Genomic DNA, 19416 nt, shown 5'->3' with positions numbered 1-19416 from the left:
TACTCAGTGCCCAGTTGTCTCATGTAAAGACAGTAAATATGTTGTTTTATTCACCGGAACAGCTCAGAACCAGAGTTTATCCGAGTTAGACGATCCAACATTGCTGCGCTTCTGCATTTGGATAAAGTTTAACATCCAACGGTTAAAATATTGACAGCCGTTGTGTTATTTTCCCTTTAGTTGCTCTCGACTGTCCACCCGCTGTAATGAGCTAATGACGACACACACTTTTCTGGATTTATTATTTAATTTGAGTCATTACAGTCCACACACTGTAATGTATTGCTCACAGTTTGTCCGGTTTTGCACTGGAACTCACAAACGCCGAGAACGACTGAAACGCAGCATTTATTCAAATTCAACACACATACATACATTTATACAAATACAGATTTTAGTTTCTCCTAATTGTTGTGTTTCTTAAAGTAATTTATACATTTTTTTGATTTTGAGGTGAATTTAGCCATCTATTAAATGGTTTGATAATAAGGCTTGCAACTATAAAAGAACAGCCAAGTTAATAAACCAGAAAATAAGAAAATAAATCCCCTTTTGCATCTCTCCCTTCTGTCCCAGAGACTTTGTCCAGTGAACAAAAGTAAGGAGGACGTGTTGTTGAGGCATGAGCTGAAGAACCGGTAGATCAACATTTAGTACTGGAGAGTTTATGGACCTTCAAGGACACGCACAACATCACAGTAAATCAGCAAAGACCGTGTCGCAAACGGGTGTTTTTCTGCAATAGAGAACGTTTTTACAGAACTACTAGAACCCATTCCTGCCACGCGCAAAGTCAGTCTTTAAAATAGTGCGTTGTGTGGTGGAGATTTAATATTCTCAACGCTTTGAAATGCAGGTATTGAAAGCCAACATGCAGATTGGGCTGTCCATCTGCCAAGGTATTCAAAAGCAGACGGCGTTTCTGTAGATATTAAATATGCAAGCTGCCCGCTCATAGGTGAATAATGTTTAAAAGGTGAAAAACGGTTTAAGAAGTTAGAGCTTGTTGTTTCCTCAAACTTTTGTGACCCTCAAACTCTCATTGATATGCCAAATCATGCCCGGTCTACTTGAGTTAGTCGATTTTATTTAATTTCTCTTCAATATTTGTGTGTATGTTTGGAGTGTCTGCCCTTCATCGCTGCGAATCCATCTCACTGACTCTGATCTGCGCTTCTCTGCACTGCCTTGGATATAGCACATATAGATGAATGCTTTTTTTGTGTTCAGAGGAGCTCAACTCTTCAAACTGGTTCAAACTAATACTATACTGTAAATAGTGGAGTTGCTGCGCATAAGCAAAGACATCCTCGCTGCAAAAAGGATATTCTACTCATGCTAAAATGGCTTGAATTCAAGACAAGTGATCTCAATATGAGTCGTCTTGACATTTTTGTTGTTATTCATTATTATTGTCAAGCACATTTTGATGGATCACAGAAGGTGAGTAAATTTTACTCACCTTCTGTGATCCATCAAAATGTGCTTGAACCTGCTTGTAAATGTCTGGATTGAGGTAAACGACGTGCCGCCACTTTTAACACAATTTGAGGTCAAGCAAAATATCTACAACTCTAGATCTGTTTCAATAATAATGAAATAACTTCTGCTATATTAGGTTTTTGTAGGAAACCAACTTTGTTCTCCAAAATTGCCAATCCAGGACTGAACCAGACAAAACCCGGACAAACCCAGGTCTAAAGCTGAATTACCCCAGGTCTGAAGCAGAATTAAACCAGGTCTAAAGCAGAATTAAACCAGGTCTAAAGCAGAATTAAACCAGGTCTAAAGCAGAATTAAACCAGGTCTAAAGCAGAATTAAACCAGGTCTGAAGTAGAATTAAACCAGGTATAAAGCAGAATTAAACCAGGTCTGAAGTAGAATTAAACCAGGTATAAAGCAGAATTAAACCAGGTCTGAAGTAGAATTAAACCAGGTCTGAAGTAGAATTAAACCAGGTATAAAGCAGAATTAAACCAGGTCTGAAGTAGAATTAAACCAGGTATAAAGCAGAATTAAACCAGGTCTAAAGCAGAATTAAACCAGGTCTGAAGTAGAATTAAACCAGGTATAAAGCAGAATTAAACCAGGTCTAAAGTAGAATTAAACCAGGTCTGAAGCAGAATTAAACCAGGTCTAAAGCAGAATTAAACCAGGTCTAAAGTAGAATTAAACCAGGTATAAAGCAGAATTAAACCAGGTCTAAAGCTGAATTAAACCAGGTCTAAAGTAGAATTAAACCAGGTCTGAAGCAGAATTAAACCAGGTCTAAAGCAGAATTAAACCAGGTCTGAAGCAGAATTAAACCAGGTATAAAGCAGAATTAAACCAGGTCTAAAGCGGAATTAAACCAGGTCTAAAGTAGAATTAAACCAGGTCTAAAGCAGAATTAAACCAGGTATAAAGCAGAATTAAACCAGGTCTAAAGCAGAATTAAACCAGGTCTAAAGCAGAATTAAACCAGGTCTGAAGCAGAATTAAACCAGGTATAAAGCAGAATTAAACCAGGTCTAAAGCAGAATTAAACCAGGTCTGAAGCAGAATTAAACCAGGTATAAAGCAGAATTAAACCAGGTCTAAAGCGGAATTAAACCAGGTCTAAAGTAGAATTAAACCAGGTCTAAAGCAGAATTAAACCAGGTCTAAAGCAGAATTAAACCAGGTCTAAAGCAGAATTAAACCAGGTCTGAAGCAGAATTAAACCAGGTATAAAGCAGAATTAAACCAGGTCTAAAGCTGAATTAAACCAGGTCTAAAGTAGAATTAAACCAGGTCTAAAGCAGAATTAAACCAGGTCTAAAGCAGAATTAAACCAGGTCTAAAGCTGAATTAAACCAGGTCTAAAGCTGAATTAAACCAGGTATAAAGCAGAATTAAACCAGGTCTAAAGCGGAATTAAACCAGGTCTAAAGTAGAATTAAACCAGGTCTAAAGCAGAATTAAACCAGGTCTAAAGCAGAATTAAACCAGGTCTAAAGCAGAATTAAACCAGGTCTGAAGCAGAATTAAACCAGGTCTAAAGCAGAATTAAACCAGGTCTGAAGCAGAATTAAACCAGGTCTAAAGCAGAATTAAACCAGGTCTAAAGCTGAATTAAACCAGGTCTAAAGTAGAATTAAACCAGGTCTAAAGCAGAATTAAACCAGGTCTAAAGCAGAATTAAACCAGGTCTAAAGCTGAATTAAACCAGGTCTAAAGCTGAATTAAACCAGGTCTAAAGCAGAATTAAACCAGGTCTAAAGCTGAATTAAACCAGGTCTAAAGCTGAATTAAGCCAGGTCTAAAGCTGAGTTAAACCATGTCTAAAGTAGAATTAAAGCAGAATTAAACCAGGTCTAAAGCAGAATTAAACCAGGTCTAAAGCAGAATTACACCAGGTCTAAAGCAGAATTACACCAGGTCTAAAGCAGAATTAAACAATATTAATATTTCTCACAATATAAATGTAGACAAACTATCATCCCCCATATTCAGATTTGATGCCATTTTAACTCATGGTAATATCCTTTTTGCAGGGCTAATGCTGCCTATAGACTTGCTGCAATAAAGACTCAATAACATAGTGATACAAACAATAGAAATGCACGTGTAGGTTCCACAGAGTCGAGCTCCTTGGCGTTGGTCATGGTTATGCGGTACATGCCTCTCTCTCTCTCTCTCTCTGTACTTCACACATTTTTCCTCGGTCTGTCAGTCTTGCACCAGTGCACTTGACTTGGCGTCGTGCATATCGTAGCCTATAGCAGTGAATGTGGATGTGGTTCGTCTCTTCTCTCTTTGTTACGTTTCGGTTGAGAAGGCTTTTTGTGTGCTGGATAGACAAAACATGCCCCCACATGTAAAAAAAATCATGTTTTTAGTTCATTTTTCTATATTTACTTTGATTTTTTCCAAGCGATTATTTACACATAGACTAATATAGCACACAAATGGTCTTCTCCGGGTGGCCTTCGATGTTGTGGTTAAGACGTTGGTGTCAAGCTAACGTTAACATGTTCTCTTTTCATTACTTCTCTTGCATGATCTGTTTTTAGCGGCTGGTTAAAATGAACATGCCTATCGCCGACGACAACACGGTCCACTTCACGTCCACGCTCATGGCCCTGATCCGCACCGCGCTGGAGATAAAGCTGGCGTCAGGTGGGATGGACATACACAACACTCCATTATAAAAAATAAAGACAATTAATCTTCTACATAATGCTTTTGCTCGGTATAGAATGCACCAAAGTGTTTAGGCGAAGTAGAGAATCTTTAGGGTTTTTCTGGAACAGGCGGTGTGCTTTTGCCGGGACCCTCCTGAACCATTATTCATTTGGTGACGAATAAATAATGCTTTAGTAGGCGTACATTTTTTATATTAGATAAATAAATAATCCCTCCATTCCTACACAAGCGTCACCTTTTTTCAAGGCAAGATAAACAACTTTTCTCTTATGCTCCTCAGGGTTATTTTATTTTGTATTATTTTTTAGCGTAATCCTAATATCAGGGTGTGATTTATACTACGGCGACTCTGGCTGTACAGGCCCAGTCGTTTGGTCATTATTCCTGTGTCTTCTAAATGAAATTATAGAGCAAAGACACACAACAGAACACTCTATACACTATAGAAACTTTTATAGTAGTAGAAAGCCCAACGTAAAGACTTCTGTAGAGGAAACATGTCTGAACCAGGTTTAGATCCTGAGACTTCAGAAAAAGTAAAACATTGAAAATAAGCGTCTTTGTTACATAAATGATTGTGTTCTAGGTTATATATACTTGCAGCACATACTGCACCAGCTGCAGTGTGATTCTGGTTGTACAGGTCTGTAATTCCCTCACAGCACTTAAGTGGAGAATGAGGGAAATGTCCCGCTACTAAATATGCTCTAAAGTAGATTCATTTGTGTAAAATGTTCATGTGACCAACAAGTCAACACTGCAACGATTGACTTTTAGTCACTTTTAGTATTTTTTGACTTTTAGTCTGTGTGGAATTTATTTCCTCTGGAGGTTTATCTAATACAACCAGAGGAAGGATTACGCCGAACAGTAGTGCCCAGACGAGCTTCTGGAATAAGGTGAATACATTACAGTCTGAATGGGACTTTTTCCCATACTGCATTTTCAATGGAATGACACAGATTTAGTTTTTGACTTTCATAAACGTGTATAAACATGAATAGATAGAGCCACAGCAGCACAGCTTGATGTTTATGTTCATGAGAATGGATTTGCCTCCCACAAGGCTCCGGCCCCTTCTACTGGGTTCACTTCCTCCACTACTACTTTTTGTTACATTACATTACATTACTGCTTTATTGTTTAAGGCTGTTTCACTGTAGCCACTGCACACAATCCTCTTTATGCAATGAAAGAGATGTCTTTGTCTTTTTCTGAATAAATTATTTATAGAGAATCCCTCAAGTCTGTGCGCACCACTTGGATATAAACTTAAATACTTATTAAGACTACAGCATGCATGTATCCTTCGGCTGGACACATGAATTACAATACAAAATCTCACTGAACAAAACCACTCTAGGTAAAACAGGCAACAAAAAACAACAAAAAAACAATGGTGAATAGATTAAAACGTCTCCAAACCTGCCGCTCTGTTCTCCTCCCTCCTGCCCCGGCTCGTACCCAGAAGCAGCTGTGTCCTTCATCTGAATCCTGTAGCTTTGTCCTCCAGAGAAAGTCCTTCTCCCATTTGGACTCATTAGGAGACGTTGTGTTGCTCCGGCCGTGTGCGCTTCACCGCCTCAATCTGCACTTTTAACAAGGGATTCTTTTTCCCCCGCACTTGAAGGAGCTGTATTGTGCCAGGTCGACTGTTTGAGCTGCAGCCGTGGGATATTGTGTTTGTACCTCAAACCATGAGTATACTTTGACCTGTTTAACTGATTTCAGAAGGTGACATCTTTTCCTGACAAACGGTTAAGTTCTTAAACCCACATAACATAAAAACAGAGATTCCTCTTCAGACGCTTTGATGTGAAGATAAAAATATATGAGTTTTTTTTCTATTTTGTTATTATCTTCAACAGAATAATCAATGGAAATAATATCTAGTGGACTTTAGCTTCCGACGGGTTTAACTTATCTGTTCAACCAAGTGTTAAAGGTGCACTATGTAACTTTAAAGGTGCAATTATGTAACTTTAAAGGTGCACTATGTAACTTTAAAGGTGCACTATGTAACTTTTCTGTTGAAGGCCACCTGCTTGTCTCCATGGGGACGTTACTGCTTTTCCTGTGTCATTCCCCAATTTGAGTCATGCAAGTCGTCAGCCTTATTATATTTTCATCGTTTAAATAGTCACAAACAATTAAAAAATAATACAAAATGTGTGGCAGAGTTTGTAAAATCTCGCCGTAGACGTCACCGAACACGTTCAATGTTACACTAAATCATTTGGCCTCGATGTTTCTCTGCACTGATCTGTTTGTGTGTTTCAGGAACGTTGAGCTCATATTATTTAACTTAAAAACATGTTGGGGAATCAGAGCCTGGAATGTACTCCAGTATGGCATTATCTGTCATGCATTTATTTCATCTGTGGTATTTTTTACTACTAAACACCTTGAAAAACAGGTATTCTTACTGTTAGCGGAGGTCGCCTCTCCACACCGCAGATCTGACCTGTAACGTGGTGGCGTTATCTGCTTGTCTGCATGGAGTGAATCCGGTGGTGAACGCTCCACCAGAAAAGTTACACAGTGCGCCTTTAAAATGAAAGTGAACGATTTGGAGAAGAGCATGTTTTCTATTACCTATATGTCATTATATGTTGTTAAAGGACACATATTATGCTAAATTAACTATTTTGAGCTTTTAACCATGTTCCAACACTGTTCCCTTGTAGCATTTAGCTTCATTCACACTAGATTGATGAATCCTCTCTCCTCCGAGCATCAAAAACACTCAAAAAATTGCGTTTTCTCGACGTGTGACGTGGCTCAGAGAATCTTCTCTGCTGTTTTTAAGTCCGTAAATCATCTCCAGACTCGCTCTGTGAGGCTCAAACCACGATCATTGCAACCGCGTGCCTAAACCAGGAAGTCGGCTTGCAGCAACAGTGTTGATTTTAAAACTGTCTACTCCCTCTGCAGCCTGTAGATGAAGCCAAAGCTTCATTTCTCTGGCGTCTCCCAAGGCTGTGGAAAAGTTATGTTTTTTTTCTTTTTTTTTCTTCTTTAGTTCTAAAACATGAAAAAACAAAGTGAACTGTGTTCAAAGACCAAGAACAATACAAATAATGCATAATATTTGTCCTTTAAGTTTAGTTTATTGACAAGCAGAATATACATTAACAGAGATGCTTTGTACCAGGTTGTAGCTCCAGTGCTAATTTCCAGCTGTCGTCCCAGGGCAGCTGATGTTATTAAGTCCCACTGAGACGTCGCATCGAGTGCCAGTATATGTCCCCTTTAAGAGCGCCTCCAGTGCACTGCCGATGGGCTGTGTCCCGCTTGTAAATGATTCATGAAGCAGCGTGTTTGTGGCTTGTGCAGGTATGGTTGCCCAGCGCCTGAGTGATGCTGAGCTGAAGAAGGAGCTGTCCACAGTCTGGCCCAGCCTTTCACAGAAAACCATGGACCTGTTGGTTACGCCACATAAACGTATGTATTTTTGTATGTTTTTTTTCTCCATTTTACAGAGAGTCAACCTGAAACAAAGCTACTGACTCACGCTACTAGATTCAAGTAATTGACTGCCTCCTGTTGAACGTTTCTCACTATCTTGTCTTTTTATCGTTGTTCATGTTGTATTTGTTGTTCATTTGACCCATAAGTATGATTGATTTACATCCCTGAAGCTACTGTTTACTATTTAAGCTAAGATCTGTAAGCAATCTGTAATTTTCTCATCAAATTATAGTTAAAATTGAAATATTTTTTGTACATTCACACTTCCTGGTTTTGACTTGGTTGAGTCATGTTCTAGTCCTGGTTAAATTCTGGTCTAGTCCAGGTTTTATGCCTAATTTAATCACAGTTTTAGTCTAATTTCCATAATAAGCAATAACTATAAGACTTCAGGTACCAGTTATTTGCTTTGTACTGCCCTCTATCGGCAAAACAATGTATTTATTATTATGTATTTATTCCTACAACTATATTTTTCATCTCATTTAGTACGTTATGTATTTGTTTACCTCAAAATGTGATGTGTTGCAGCAAACTCTGATCGCGATGCATTTAGTATTTTTTCTCAAACTGAACCATTTCTTTGCATATAGACATGAATAGAGACAGTGACTCAGCACATTGTCTTCCCTTTAATCCCTGCAGTATCCTCTTCACCAATTTAGAATCACCACTTCATGTATCCACGCGTCACTTTCTCTTTCAGCAAACGAACTGACTGTGGGGAAGGTGTACGCCGCCTTGATGATCTTCGACTACTACAAGCAGAACCGCATGAGGAAGCATCTGCATTCGAAGGACGACAGCGGACCGGGATCCCAGGTAACGCATCACGACCCCATGACCACGCGCTCCTCCTGCCTGCTCGTTTTGAAGCATAAAGTCGAGCGCACACGAGGCGATGCTGGATACGGTGTGCATGGTCGCGACTCGAAATGCCTGCATAAGCTGAAGACCAGAGCGTGTCACTTTATCATAGTTCTGGCACGTGGGGGACGCATTAGCAGTCGGGTTTTGTTTTCAGCCGCTGTGCATGACGGGTTCACAGCTGGAGGGGAGCGAGACGGGGCTGGAATGATGGGTAGCAGTTCCATTAAAGGTGCACTATGGATATTTTCTATGGGGGAGTCCGCCACTGGCTTGTCTCCATGGAAATGTTCGTGCCTTGAAAGGGATGTTCAACAGTCTGGCCTTCTCCATCCTGCATTTATTACATGTCAGATGTTTTTTATGGTCCCGCTTGAAAACAAGATGCTTCACCTCAATCGGCTTTACAATTGTTTTAATAACAGACTTTATTGGGGGGGGGGTTATATTTGTAAATTTAAATGTAATACTTAAAAATATGTTGAGAATTCCTGGATGTAGAGCAGATTTCTAAAACATTGCAGTGTTTTGTGCCTTGTCCTGTTTTCTGTCTCCATCGACCTGCCAATGACACAGATGAAAACTCTGACACATTTACATATTAATGTGCTCTGTCCCATATTCATATAAAAAAAAAAAACACACACACACATAAACAACGAGACTAAGACCATCCAAAAGTTTGGCACAATTTACACAAAAGAAATTCAACAAATTAAAGGTATTCTTAAACATTTTTATTTGTCAAATTATAATTTCTATAACCAAAGTGTATTATAAACTAGGTCAATGACAAACATTATATTGATTAATATTGCGTTTGTGATATTTATAACAAAAAAGTATTGTAAGCTATGTACAATGCAAATAATAGAAAAGTATCCAATGAATGAGTCACACATTGAGGCTTGTAATGACAATCTGCCTGAAACTAGCACACAACACAAAAGAAAATGACAAAAGGCCTCCAGAACTATAATTACTTTTATTATCCATGACTTACATTTAGTTTTTGAGTGTATTTTTACACATTTATACAGTTCCATGTCTAAATAGCATGTTAAAATGTGGTTTAAATACAGTTGCACCCTCATCATTTTAAAATGTACCTTATAATTAAGTGTACATGCTAACAAATAACACAACAAAATGGCTGGTAATCAATCTGTCATGAGCTTTAGAAAAAAAAGACATAGTGCACCTTTAAATATTTGCTAAATGTCCCACGGTTGCATCGGGGTTCATTTAAATCATATAGATAGTAAAATAGCTTTGTTTAGCCAATGCATTTAAGTTTTTGTTTTGTTTGTATATAACAGTTACTCGCATACAAGTGCACTGTGGTGTAATAAAACTAGAGATACCAAATACTAAACCCTGCAATACAAATCTAGCTTTTACTCCGAGCTTTGCGTATTTGAAACTGCATGTATTTCACACCGCGAGCCAATGCATTAGCTCCAGCATGTTTGCAACTTGATGAATATTCTGGCCCAAGTTCGGCACACCGGCGGCGCCCTCTGCTGTCCGATTTGGGTCGTACAATATTCTGCCTGCTGCCTCTGGACTCCTTGAGCATGTGGCCATCCGTCTCTCCTCCACAGTGCAAGCTCGGGGCTCTGTTTAAGCCATTGCTGCCTCTGCCTCACATGCAGGAGTTGCCTGCCAAAGACTGGCCCGAGATGCCGTGGGTCCCAGAGCCTCTCCTGCCTCGCAACAGGCCCAAGCCCCAGCCCAAGACCCAACCCGACTCCAGCTCCCTCAACAATGGAGGGGCGCTGTAAGTTTTGGGGGGTGATACTTACTGTTTCTGTAATGATGCGAAAGTCTCTGAAGATTAGCATGAACTTCACAATGCCAGATGTGTAGCAGACCTCAGGCTTTAATATGGAGTTCAGATGGTGTTGATTTGTAGTCGGTAAGCTTGACTTTTATACTTTGTTATGATTATTATGGTGATGAAGAAGGTAACGAGCAACAGTTATTACAGTTAGTTTACTTTCTGAGCGGAAGTGACCCAACGATGCTGCAGTTTGATCAAATGTATGAATCATTTTGGATGGACATAAATGATAAGTCGTTTTCTTTTCTCAATAAATAGTACAGTCTTAGGGCGCGGTTACACTGGTTTGGTTTGGGCCCAGTTTGAGTCCTAGATTTGGTTTGTTCTCGTTCCAGTCCCGGTCTAGAGTGTCCGGTACGAACCAGTTTCAGGTTTAGTCCCGCACTCAGTTTTGATGCGGTGATTGTGCAAGCGTGACCGCACCCTAAATCAGCATCGGGACTAAACCTGGACTAAACTTGGACCAGGACTAACCCAGGACTTGAACAGGACCGAGCCAAGTGTAGAGAACATCAAAACTGAACTGGGCTCACACAAGGACCAAGTAATTAAAGCTTGGGATCCTCATTTTCAAACAGTGAAATGAGTAAGTAGGTTATTTAACTACCTTTGTTTGAAGTTTGAAAAGATAACATGTTTAATCATTAGAATAAAACAGTGTGGGCAGTTCTGCTTTTACAGTGCACTTTTAGAATTTACTAATTGTGAGGAAAAAAGAAAAAAGAGCTTTAAGCCTCTTTCATAAAATAATTACTCTTGGGAAAGAAAATAACTTGATTTGGGTTTGTTGAACCTACTGTCGCCGAGCAACGCTGTTTTCTCCTGCAGCCACATCTGCAACAAGCCATGTCAAGATTGTTCAGTTAATCAATAACATTGATTATTTAGGTTACAATATAATCTTACAAACTAAAAATATATATATAATTATGATCATTTTAGATGCCAAATTAACTTTTATTTGTTTCAGTTCAATCTATACTCTACAAAATAAACCTGAATGTTAAATCTGTTACATATTATTAAAAGTGTATTATTAACTTTAGGTAGTTTTCTGACTTAGTCACATTGTAGGATTTGTGATCTATTAGACAATTTGAATGAGAGAAAATGAAGTAGAAGTTAAGACAATAATTGTGAATAATTGTTAAATTGTGATGTTTTTCTGACAACAATCACAACAGTAACATTTGATATTGTGACATCCCTATCTGCAATTTACCACAAATAACAAATCATTTTACCAGGTTCTGAATTGAAATGTACTATCCACTTTTTAGCACATGAGATTTATCTGTAAATTGTGTGTTTCTCTTTAATAGAAACATTCATGTTTGAAATGTATGAATGTATTTGTTACCACTGTAATTACTAACACAACAGACCCAGTCATGAGCCCAGCCTCAAAGGCTCCTCCTCCTGGGCGATGGAGAAGCACAAGGACCCGCCCCCAATCATGTCCAAAAGACCACTGTCCCGGGACGCGTCAGAGGACACAGCTGACAATGTTGTCCAGGTACACAGCCCTCTCTCCTCCTCCTGCTTCTTGCCTTGACTCTCTCTCCTTCCTTTGCATTACACGGCTCGCACTTTTCGCCGCTTTTCGCCGATTCGGCGGGATCGACCCTCACTGCCTCTGAGATCGACGTATTGGGCACCCCTGCTCTAGATTCTCCTGTTCATGTCTTTCCCTGTCTAAATAAAGAAGTCTTCTTCCTCTGAGCCTCAAAAAACTACATTTTCCAAGTCTTGTGACATAAAAGCTCCATAATCTTCTGAGCTGTTTTACGTCCACAAATCAGGGGTGTCCAAACTATGGCCCTGGGGCCAAATGTGGCCCTCACACCATTCGTTGTTGACCATCAGGCTTCCTGCTAAATCGGCCCAAAATTCTGCTGTCAGACCCTAAATAACCCTTGCATCTAACACTAATTACATCAACACTGAAACATAGATTCGACCACCGTTCTGAAAGGGCGTATGTGATGTGTGCTGTATTTCATTGCAGGAGTTTGTGGAGCTGGTTGACATGGAGACCAGTGCCAGCAGTACTTTACCGGTCCCTGGCTCGGGTCTGGAGAGCCAGTGCCGAGCCGCCTCCATGCCGCGACTCAACGCAGAGGTCAGAGCCATAAAACACTCCTGTTTTTAGCTTTTACTACTAAAGCTACTAAACATAGGATGAAGCAGGATTTGGAGGAAAAAGTATTCTGTTCACAATGCAGTGCAGCTGTACGTACTGAGAGAAGTATGAACTGCTAAACTACGCTTCACAAAAAATAAACAAAGCAACAATTCAAACTGCAATTTTTATTTGATTCATTTTATTCCCTCTATGTGCTGTACAAGACTTAAGAAACATTCAAACTAAACAGTGCCCCTTTCTTCAGCTATTGTAGAGTTGACAGAGCATGAATTTAGCTTTTTAATAGATGGCAGCAAAACAATAGCACAAAATGTATGAAGTCAAGAGATAGGAATGAAGATATATTTGATCTAAAATAGTCAATTACCAAATATTGACTCTATGTTCTACTAGCAACAGTTTAAAAGACGTGTTTCAGCTCATCTATTTATCCATCTAAATACCTGACTTTGCCTCAGCTTTGATTCCAGCCCTCACTCCGCCTCGTCCCGCTCATGACACGTGCAGGTCCGGTCATTCTTCTCGCGAACCATTACGCGGCCCGTTCAGCCCGGCGTTCAGTCCGGTCCCGAAAGACCTCTGCGTGAGCGAAGAGAGGACCCGCAGAAATATAGTGATACGCTGCCCATTTCCTGAGTGATGTCGATCGATCAGTACATTTTAAAGTGCATCCTTTTCGCCGACCCGAATTGGAGGAGCGCTTGTCGATGGCGCTCGCTCTTTGCGCGCGGGAAGGGAAGGTAATCCGATGATAGTTTGCCCGTCGCCGTCGTTTTTTTTTTCAAAAGACGATAGAGGCTGCTGAATCTGAAACTGCCAAAGCTCTTCCCAGTTTCAGATTCACACGCAGGAGACGAGAAGGTAATTTGTTTAGGTCAGGAAAGAGCGGGAGAAGTCTGACAGCGTTAATGGGGGTGTCGGAGGAGGAGATGGAGGATTCCCCTTTGAGCAGGAGAGTGTTGGATTCTTTTACCCTTTGAAACGACGGCAGGAAATCCCTCAGCCAATTGGGTTGAATCAGGACTTGTGCAGAGCCTCTACTTGTGTGTGGGAACTGCAGATGTAGATTTGAATGTCCAGCCGGTTTTCTGAAACGTGGACAAAATATGTTTGGATGCTACAAGTCAAATGGACAAGGCTGCGTTCATGACAAACTAAATGTATCGCAACAGACAGGACAGAAATGAAAATGTTGAAACATCTTATTCATCATTTTTGACAAGAGTTTGACTAATATGAAGACATGAACATATATTTTAATTTAATATATATCATTGTAAAGATATGATCTAAAAGTATAGTCAAATATTGCAAAAATTGAAAAGAAAAATGTAAATCACACAGTAGTTTATCACACAGTAGTTTAAATTACACAGTAGTTTAAATTACACAGTAGTTTCCATTAAGATAAGATAAGATAATATTCCTTTATTGTCCCACATGGGGAAATTTCATTGGTGCAACGCAGGTAGATACAGAGGTAGATACAGAAGAACAGATCACTTATAGGAAGTCTGAAAAACACTTTCAGTAGAAGATCTCCTATAAATAAATAAAAACTCCCATAGACAAATAAATAAATAAATACATAAATACATAAATACCATTGCATGTGATCACGACAGTAATTGCACATGAATATGTGTCACGACAGCACATAGATTGCACATGAATTTCACAGTAATTGCACATGAATTGCACATGAATTCCAACAGCAATTGCACATATGACAGAATTGCACATCAGTATTAGGTTAGGTCAGTATTACGAGTGTTCAGTACTAACAGTTTTTGTTATAAAGTCTGACAGCAGCAGGAAGGAAAGACCTACGGAACCTTTCCTTCACACATCGAGGGTGGATCAGTATCATACAGTCCTACATACTAGAATTCATTTTGGGGTTTAGTTAGTATTTATTTATTTTTTTCATCTTCTTTTTATAACAGAGAACATACAAAAAACAACCAGAAATAAAATGATGAAAAATAAAATACAGGCAGCCAAAAACAGCCAAATCAAGGCAAATATTGTTCAGTGTAAATGTCCCATTTGGTCCAAAGTCTTTACAATTTATGTATTTTCAAATTAAGTCTGAATTTTGTTGTTTTTGTTTTTGTTAAGCTATATCTTTAGAAAATAGTGCCAGTTTTCAACCCCAAAGACTTGATCGTGATCGTTTCCAGCTGAATTGACTTTAAACTTTAAGATTAGTGCAAGTTTATGGAGCCTTTCCGGAATAAAAATAACAAGGTGGACAACAATTTTTAATACAACCTGTTCAACTTGCATTTGAATGTCTCTTCCCACTCTTCACCCCCACGCTGTCAGTTACGGTTCTTAGTTACCTGACCAGGGCAGAGTGTGCACATGCTTGAAAGGATTTGCAGTGACTAGAATAAGATCATGGCACTTTAATATGTCCTTTTATGTCCTAATATTATGTCTTCTGCTTTTGCATTCCTCCACAGCGGAGTCAGTCTCGCCTCGCTCCAGGAGACCACCTCACTGTACGTACACCTGCCATACATTTACACTCCATATGTGTTCAGTAAAATGACAAAAATATGTACCATTTTCTATTCTGATTTAAAAAATGTTCCACTCTTTAGCTCTCTCTACTCTTAGCATAAATCTGGCACTGGCTTTACACTGTGACCCTCCTCTGACAGACCGTCCCGGATGCCAGTACCATGCGGCGCTCTGCCTCCAGCGTGACCCCGCAGCGCCCCCAGGAGGTCAACTTGAGGGACTACACCCTGGAAAAGCCCAGCCAGGACAGCCGGCCGCACCACCGCCACCACCACCACCACTGCCACCACCGACGGGAGCGAGAGCGGGAGCGGGACAGGGAGAAGAGGCAGAGGTCCCTGGACACTCCCGTGAGCGGACAACCTCCCACTTCTGCAGGTGCGTCCCGCTTCCCTGAACATAAAGACTGCATACGTGTCCATTTGCTTTACATAATATAACTGTTTTTTGTGCGTGGGCCCTGATCAAACTATGCAATTCCAATGTTGCAGAATCACTACTAACTTATGTGTATATGTTTGAACGTATGAAAGTATATCACAAAGAACAATGAATGCAATAATTTCTGAGAGAGAAACATGCAAAACGCCAGGTGCTGTCTTATGTCAAATGGACTTTAATGAGATTTACCCATAATTCCACACGATTCGCTGTCATCAGAACATTTATAGTCCAAAAGCCTTCTTTTAATTATGTTATATCCTCATCAAAAACATGCTTGGACATGAAATATTTGCAGTGGGGACATATAAAATGATATGATGATGACATAATGAGCATCACTCATACTAGGGCAGCACAATATATTACAAAAGTTTCAACATAACAACATTGGCTGATGCAATATAATAATGACAAACTGAATATATTGCAATAACACCAGGGTTCTCCAACTGACAGAACCTTATTGTTTTATGATGTAAACGTGTGTTGTAAATATAAAAAATACCTAAATTACCTTTGAGTTAATCTTTGTTATGTCATGTTAACCTTTTTTTTCTGATTACTGAATTAAATTAAAACATGCACATTTAAAATACATATGAAACTATTGCTCCAGGGGTCCCAGTGGAGCCCTGGTCTGAGCCTCCTGCCCACCGGGAGCGCCCTCACGACAGGGGCAGGTCCCACGAGCGGAGGCACCACCACACGTCGGTGGACAAACAGCGGTACTACTCCTGCGACCGCTACTGCAGCCGGGAACACTGCCAAGCAAGCACCAAGTCTGCCACCGCCAGCTGTGCCGCGTCGCCCAGCGAGGGCCACGACACCAGCAACAAGCAGGTGAGCCATGACACCAGCAACAAGCAGGTGAGCCATGACACCAGCAACAAGCAGGTGAGCCATGACACCAGCAACAAGCAGGTGAGCCATGACACCAGCAACAAGCAGGTGAGCCATGACACCAGCAACAAGCAGGTGAGCCATGACACCAGCAACAAGCAGGTGAGCCATGACACCAGCAACAAGCAGGTGAGCCATGACACCAGCAACAAGCAGGTGAGCCATGACACCAGCAACAAGCAGGTGAGCCATGACAGCAGCAACAAGCAGGTGGGCCATGACACCAGCAACAAGCAGGTGAGCCATGACACCAGCAACAAGCAGGTGAGCCATGACAGCAGCAACAAGCAGGTGAGCCATGACACCAGCAACAAACAGGTGGGCCAGCACCAGCCCCCCCTGGTGCTGGCCCACATGTCAAGCAGCTTTAACTGGTTATTTGTTTAACTTGTATTCATTTTTACAAGGTGGAACATACAAACAAATTCCTGGCAGTAATTATAATAGACTACTTAATATATATTTACTTTAGCAATTAATTGTGTGACTTTTTAGTGTTTTTTTGCACAGACAGAGATAGAAAAAGACTGTGCGCCGTGTTAAGTTTTGCACATGACATCACAACATTTTAGCAGTGAATCAAGGGTGAGTAATGACATTTTCTTCCAAAACACATCCAAAATGTGAAACGGGAGCTACAATCGAATATCAAATATACAAGACCACAGCTTGACTTTATATTTAGTTTTTATACATCTGAATCATAAAAGGAAATCAAGTAAACAGTAGAACACCAGATAAACAACAGGAACACTGCAGCTGATACAGACTTTGGCATCACACGCAGGTGAACTGATTACAGAGATGCTTTAAATCTGTATCGAACAACACTAAGCTCTGCACAGTCGGAGCCACTACCTCCATTTGACCAACATTCATTTGAGCAAAAAATATAGCCATGGGCAAAATGAGGCAATCAAAGTTCTACTGTTCTACACAGTTATTGACCTGCCCCAAAGCCCTGACCCCAGCCTCACCCTAATTGGTCGCCATGGTCAGTGGAAAACACATTTATAACTGGACAATGAGTAAAATGATTTGTCTTTCATAAACTGACATTGATAGATTTGGGTTTTTTGTATTTTCTTTATTACTTCTGTAACAAATAAGCGTCAATTTCACAAATCGACACGTTCGCTTGCTCTCTCTGAGTTCTGTTTTTGTCCAGCGCTAACTTCTCGTGTTATCTTTTGTCTGGTTTTAGGACATAAGTACAGTTCTACATTTGCCGTGTTGTCGCCCTTGTTTCAGCTGTACAATATCAATGTGCACGCTTTCTCTCTGTCTTCTTGCGGTGCTGCCTCTCATGGGCTTTCCCTTCTTTTTCTCTTTTCACCATTCATCTGTGTGTCCGTTCCCCTCCATCCCCTCCATCGCCTCCCATCCCGTCTCGTCCCGCATCCTCCATCATTCGCCACGTCCCGCGTCACGTTTCGCCGTCCTTCCTCGTCTCCTTCGTCCTTTCCCCTACTTCCTTTCTCCTGCCTCCCCTTCTCACTACCCCATCGTCTCAAAAAATGCTTGTCCACTTTTCACGCAGGGCAGTGGTTGGGTTAGCCCCTCTTGTAGCACTCCGGTCCGTGGACGTCGGCAGCTCCCTCAGACCCCCCTCACCCCTCGCCCTGGGGTGGCCTACAAGACGGCAAACTCCTCCCCGGTGCCCTTTGTGTCCAGTCAGGCCTCGCTGAGTCGGCTGAGTCGGGGCACATCGGAGCACGTCACCCTCCGGCACAGCGGCTCCCACTACTTCCCCTGTCCCGTCACCAGGATCTGTTCGGAGCCCTTTCTGCGCGGGGGCCGCGCGGAGGTCAGCCCGTATAGCAGCCTCCGCGAGCAGCTGGATGTCTTCCCTTATACGGGACTCTCTCCTCGGACCGCCCTGCCTCCTCCCTCCTCCCCGCAGCACAGACTGGGGGTGCCCAACGGGTACCACCTCAGTTATGGGGACAGAACCAGCCCCGGCAGTAGCCCTGGTGCCCCCCGGGTGGCCAGGTATTACGAAGAGGCAGACGAGGACGACTGGTGCTAGCATGGCTTTAAAGCAACCTTTTTAATGCATTTTGGAGAAATTGTGATGAGTTTTATCATCTTCTTTGAAGGCTTTAGTTGTTTACATTGTCACTGTGTGTTAAATGAATAACTTTATTGCTAATTGGGAGCGCATGGTTAGAGGAGGAGCAAAACAAGTTTGGGTACGAAACGTGTTTGTTTTAAAAGCGCCGGATGGAAAGATGAGCTTCAGCCAGTTTGAGACGTCTCACAGTTAATGCTGGAGTTACTTCCTGGTTTAGTCGAAACCACCAAACTGATGCTCAACAATGTAATCCGCCCAGGAAAAAAAAACACATTAATCGCACATTTGAGCACACACATCATGTTACAGTTTGAAGTACATTGTCTAAGATGTAGCAAAATGTACGGAACTGTTTTTTTTGTGTTTGTTTTTATCCATCAAACTCACGACAGGTTTTCCAGTTCTCTCTACAACGGAACACCAGGGTACAAACACCAACAATCCAACAAAACAAGTGACTATCCATTGAACTTTTTACTGGACTTGGGCACCAGTCTGGTCGTTTCACCTGAACCGTTTGTCTTTGGCGTTCTCTGGTTCCCGCGTTCGTTCGAAACCTCAAAGACACTGTACAAAGAGCCTGCAGGCGTTCGTTATTCGGGAGTCTACCATTCCATGACGCTGCCTAATCGTTACATTCCCTTTTCCGTCAGCCGTCATCACGCGCGGCTGACCAGACCCAAGAGCAGAGGCGCCACACGGCAGTGAGAACGTGCTCGTTATGGTTTCTTAACGGTCCATTGTGTACATTTTTTTGTACGCCATTTTGGGTCTCGCTTAACCATCTTTTCAGGTCTATAGTGTTTTTACAGACTTCTTTTTGCGACGTTTTAAGACAAAGTGCCTCTCCTTTTAGATAAAAAACTGTAGATTGAAAACAAAAAAAGAAAATGCAACTGTTTTCTAATGCATTTACTCGGTTCTGTATGTAGCTCTGCCGGAAAACAAGTTGTATAGAAGGCCTTAAAGCAGAG

At 41.1% G+C, this 19416-nt stretch overlaps 1 protein-coding gene across 1 annotated transcript in view; it reads left to right on the top strand.

Annotated features, from left to right (window-relative positions):
- cacna1ba (calcium channel, voltage-dependent, N type, alpha 1B subunit, a) overlaps nt 1-18763 on the top strand; it is a 146583-nt gene extending 127820 nt beyond the window's left edge. The window contains exons 40-49 of the mRNA XM_072432636.1: nt 4036-4141; nt 7505-7612; nt 8346-8461; nt 10111-10286; nt 11733-11865; nt 12358-12471; nt 14964-15002; nt 15165-15402; nt 16085-16308; nt 17909-18763. Of these exons, the coding sequence (XP_072288737.1) occupies nt 4036-4141; nt 7505-7612; nt 8346-8461; nt 10111-10286; nt 11733-11865; nt 12358-12471; nt 14964-15002; nt 15165-15402; nt 16085-16308; nt 17909-18397 (1743 nt within the window). The 3' untranslated portion in view covers nt 18398-18763. The remainder of the gene's footprint in view (nt 1-4035; nt 4142-7504; nt 7613-8345; nt 8462-10110; nt 10287-11732; nt 11866-12357; nt 12472-14963; nt 15003-15164; nt 15403-16084; nt 16309-17908) is intronic.
- Nucleotides 18764-19416: the final 653 nt, after the last annotated feature.

The sequence above is a fragment of the Eucyclogobius newberryi genome, unplaced genomic scaffold (assembly GCF_026437365.1).
Source record: "Eucyclogobius newberryi isolate DKJ021-1_F unplaced genomic scaffold, fEucNew1.0.hap1 SCAF_6, whole genome shotgun sequence".
Taxonomy (NCBI): Eukaryota; Metazoa; Chordata; class Actinopteri; order Gobiiformes; family Gobiidae; genus Eucyclogobius; species Eucyclogobius newberryi.
The sequence above is the reverse complement of the archived record's forward strand: the minus strand, read 5'-3'. Positions and strand labels throughout refer to the sequence as shown.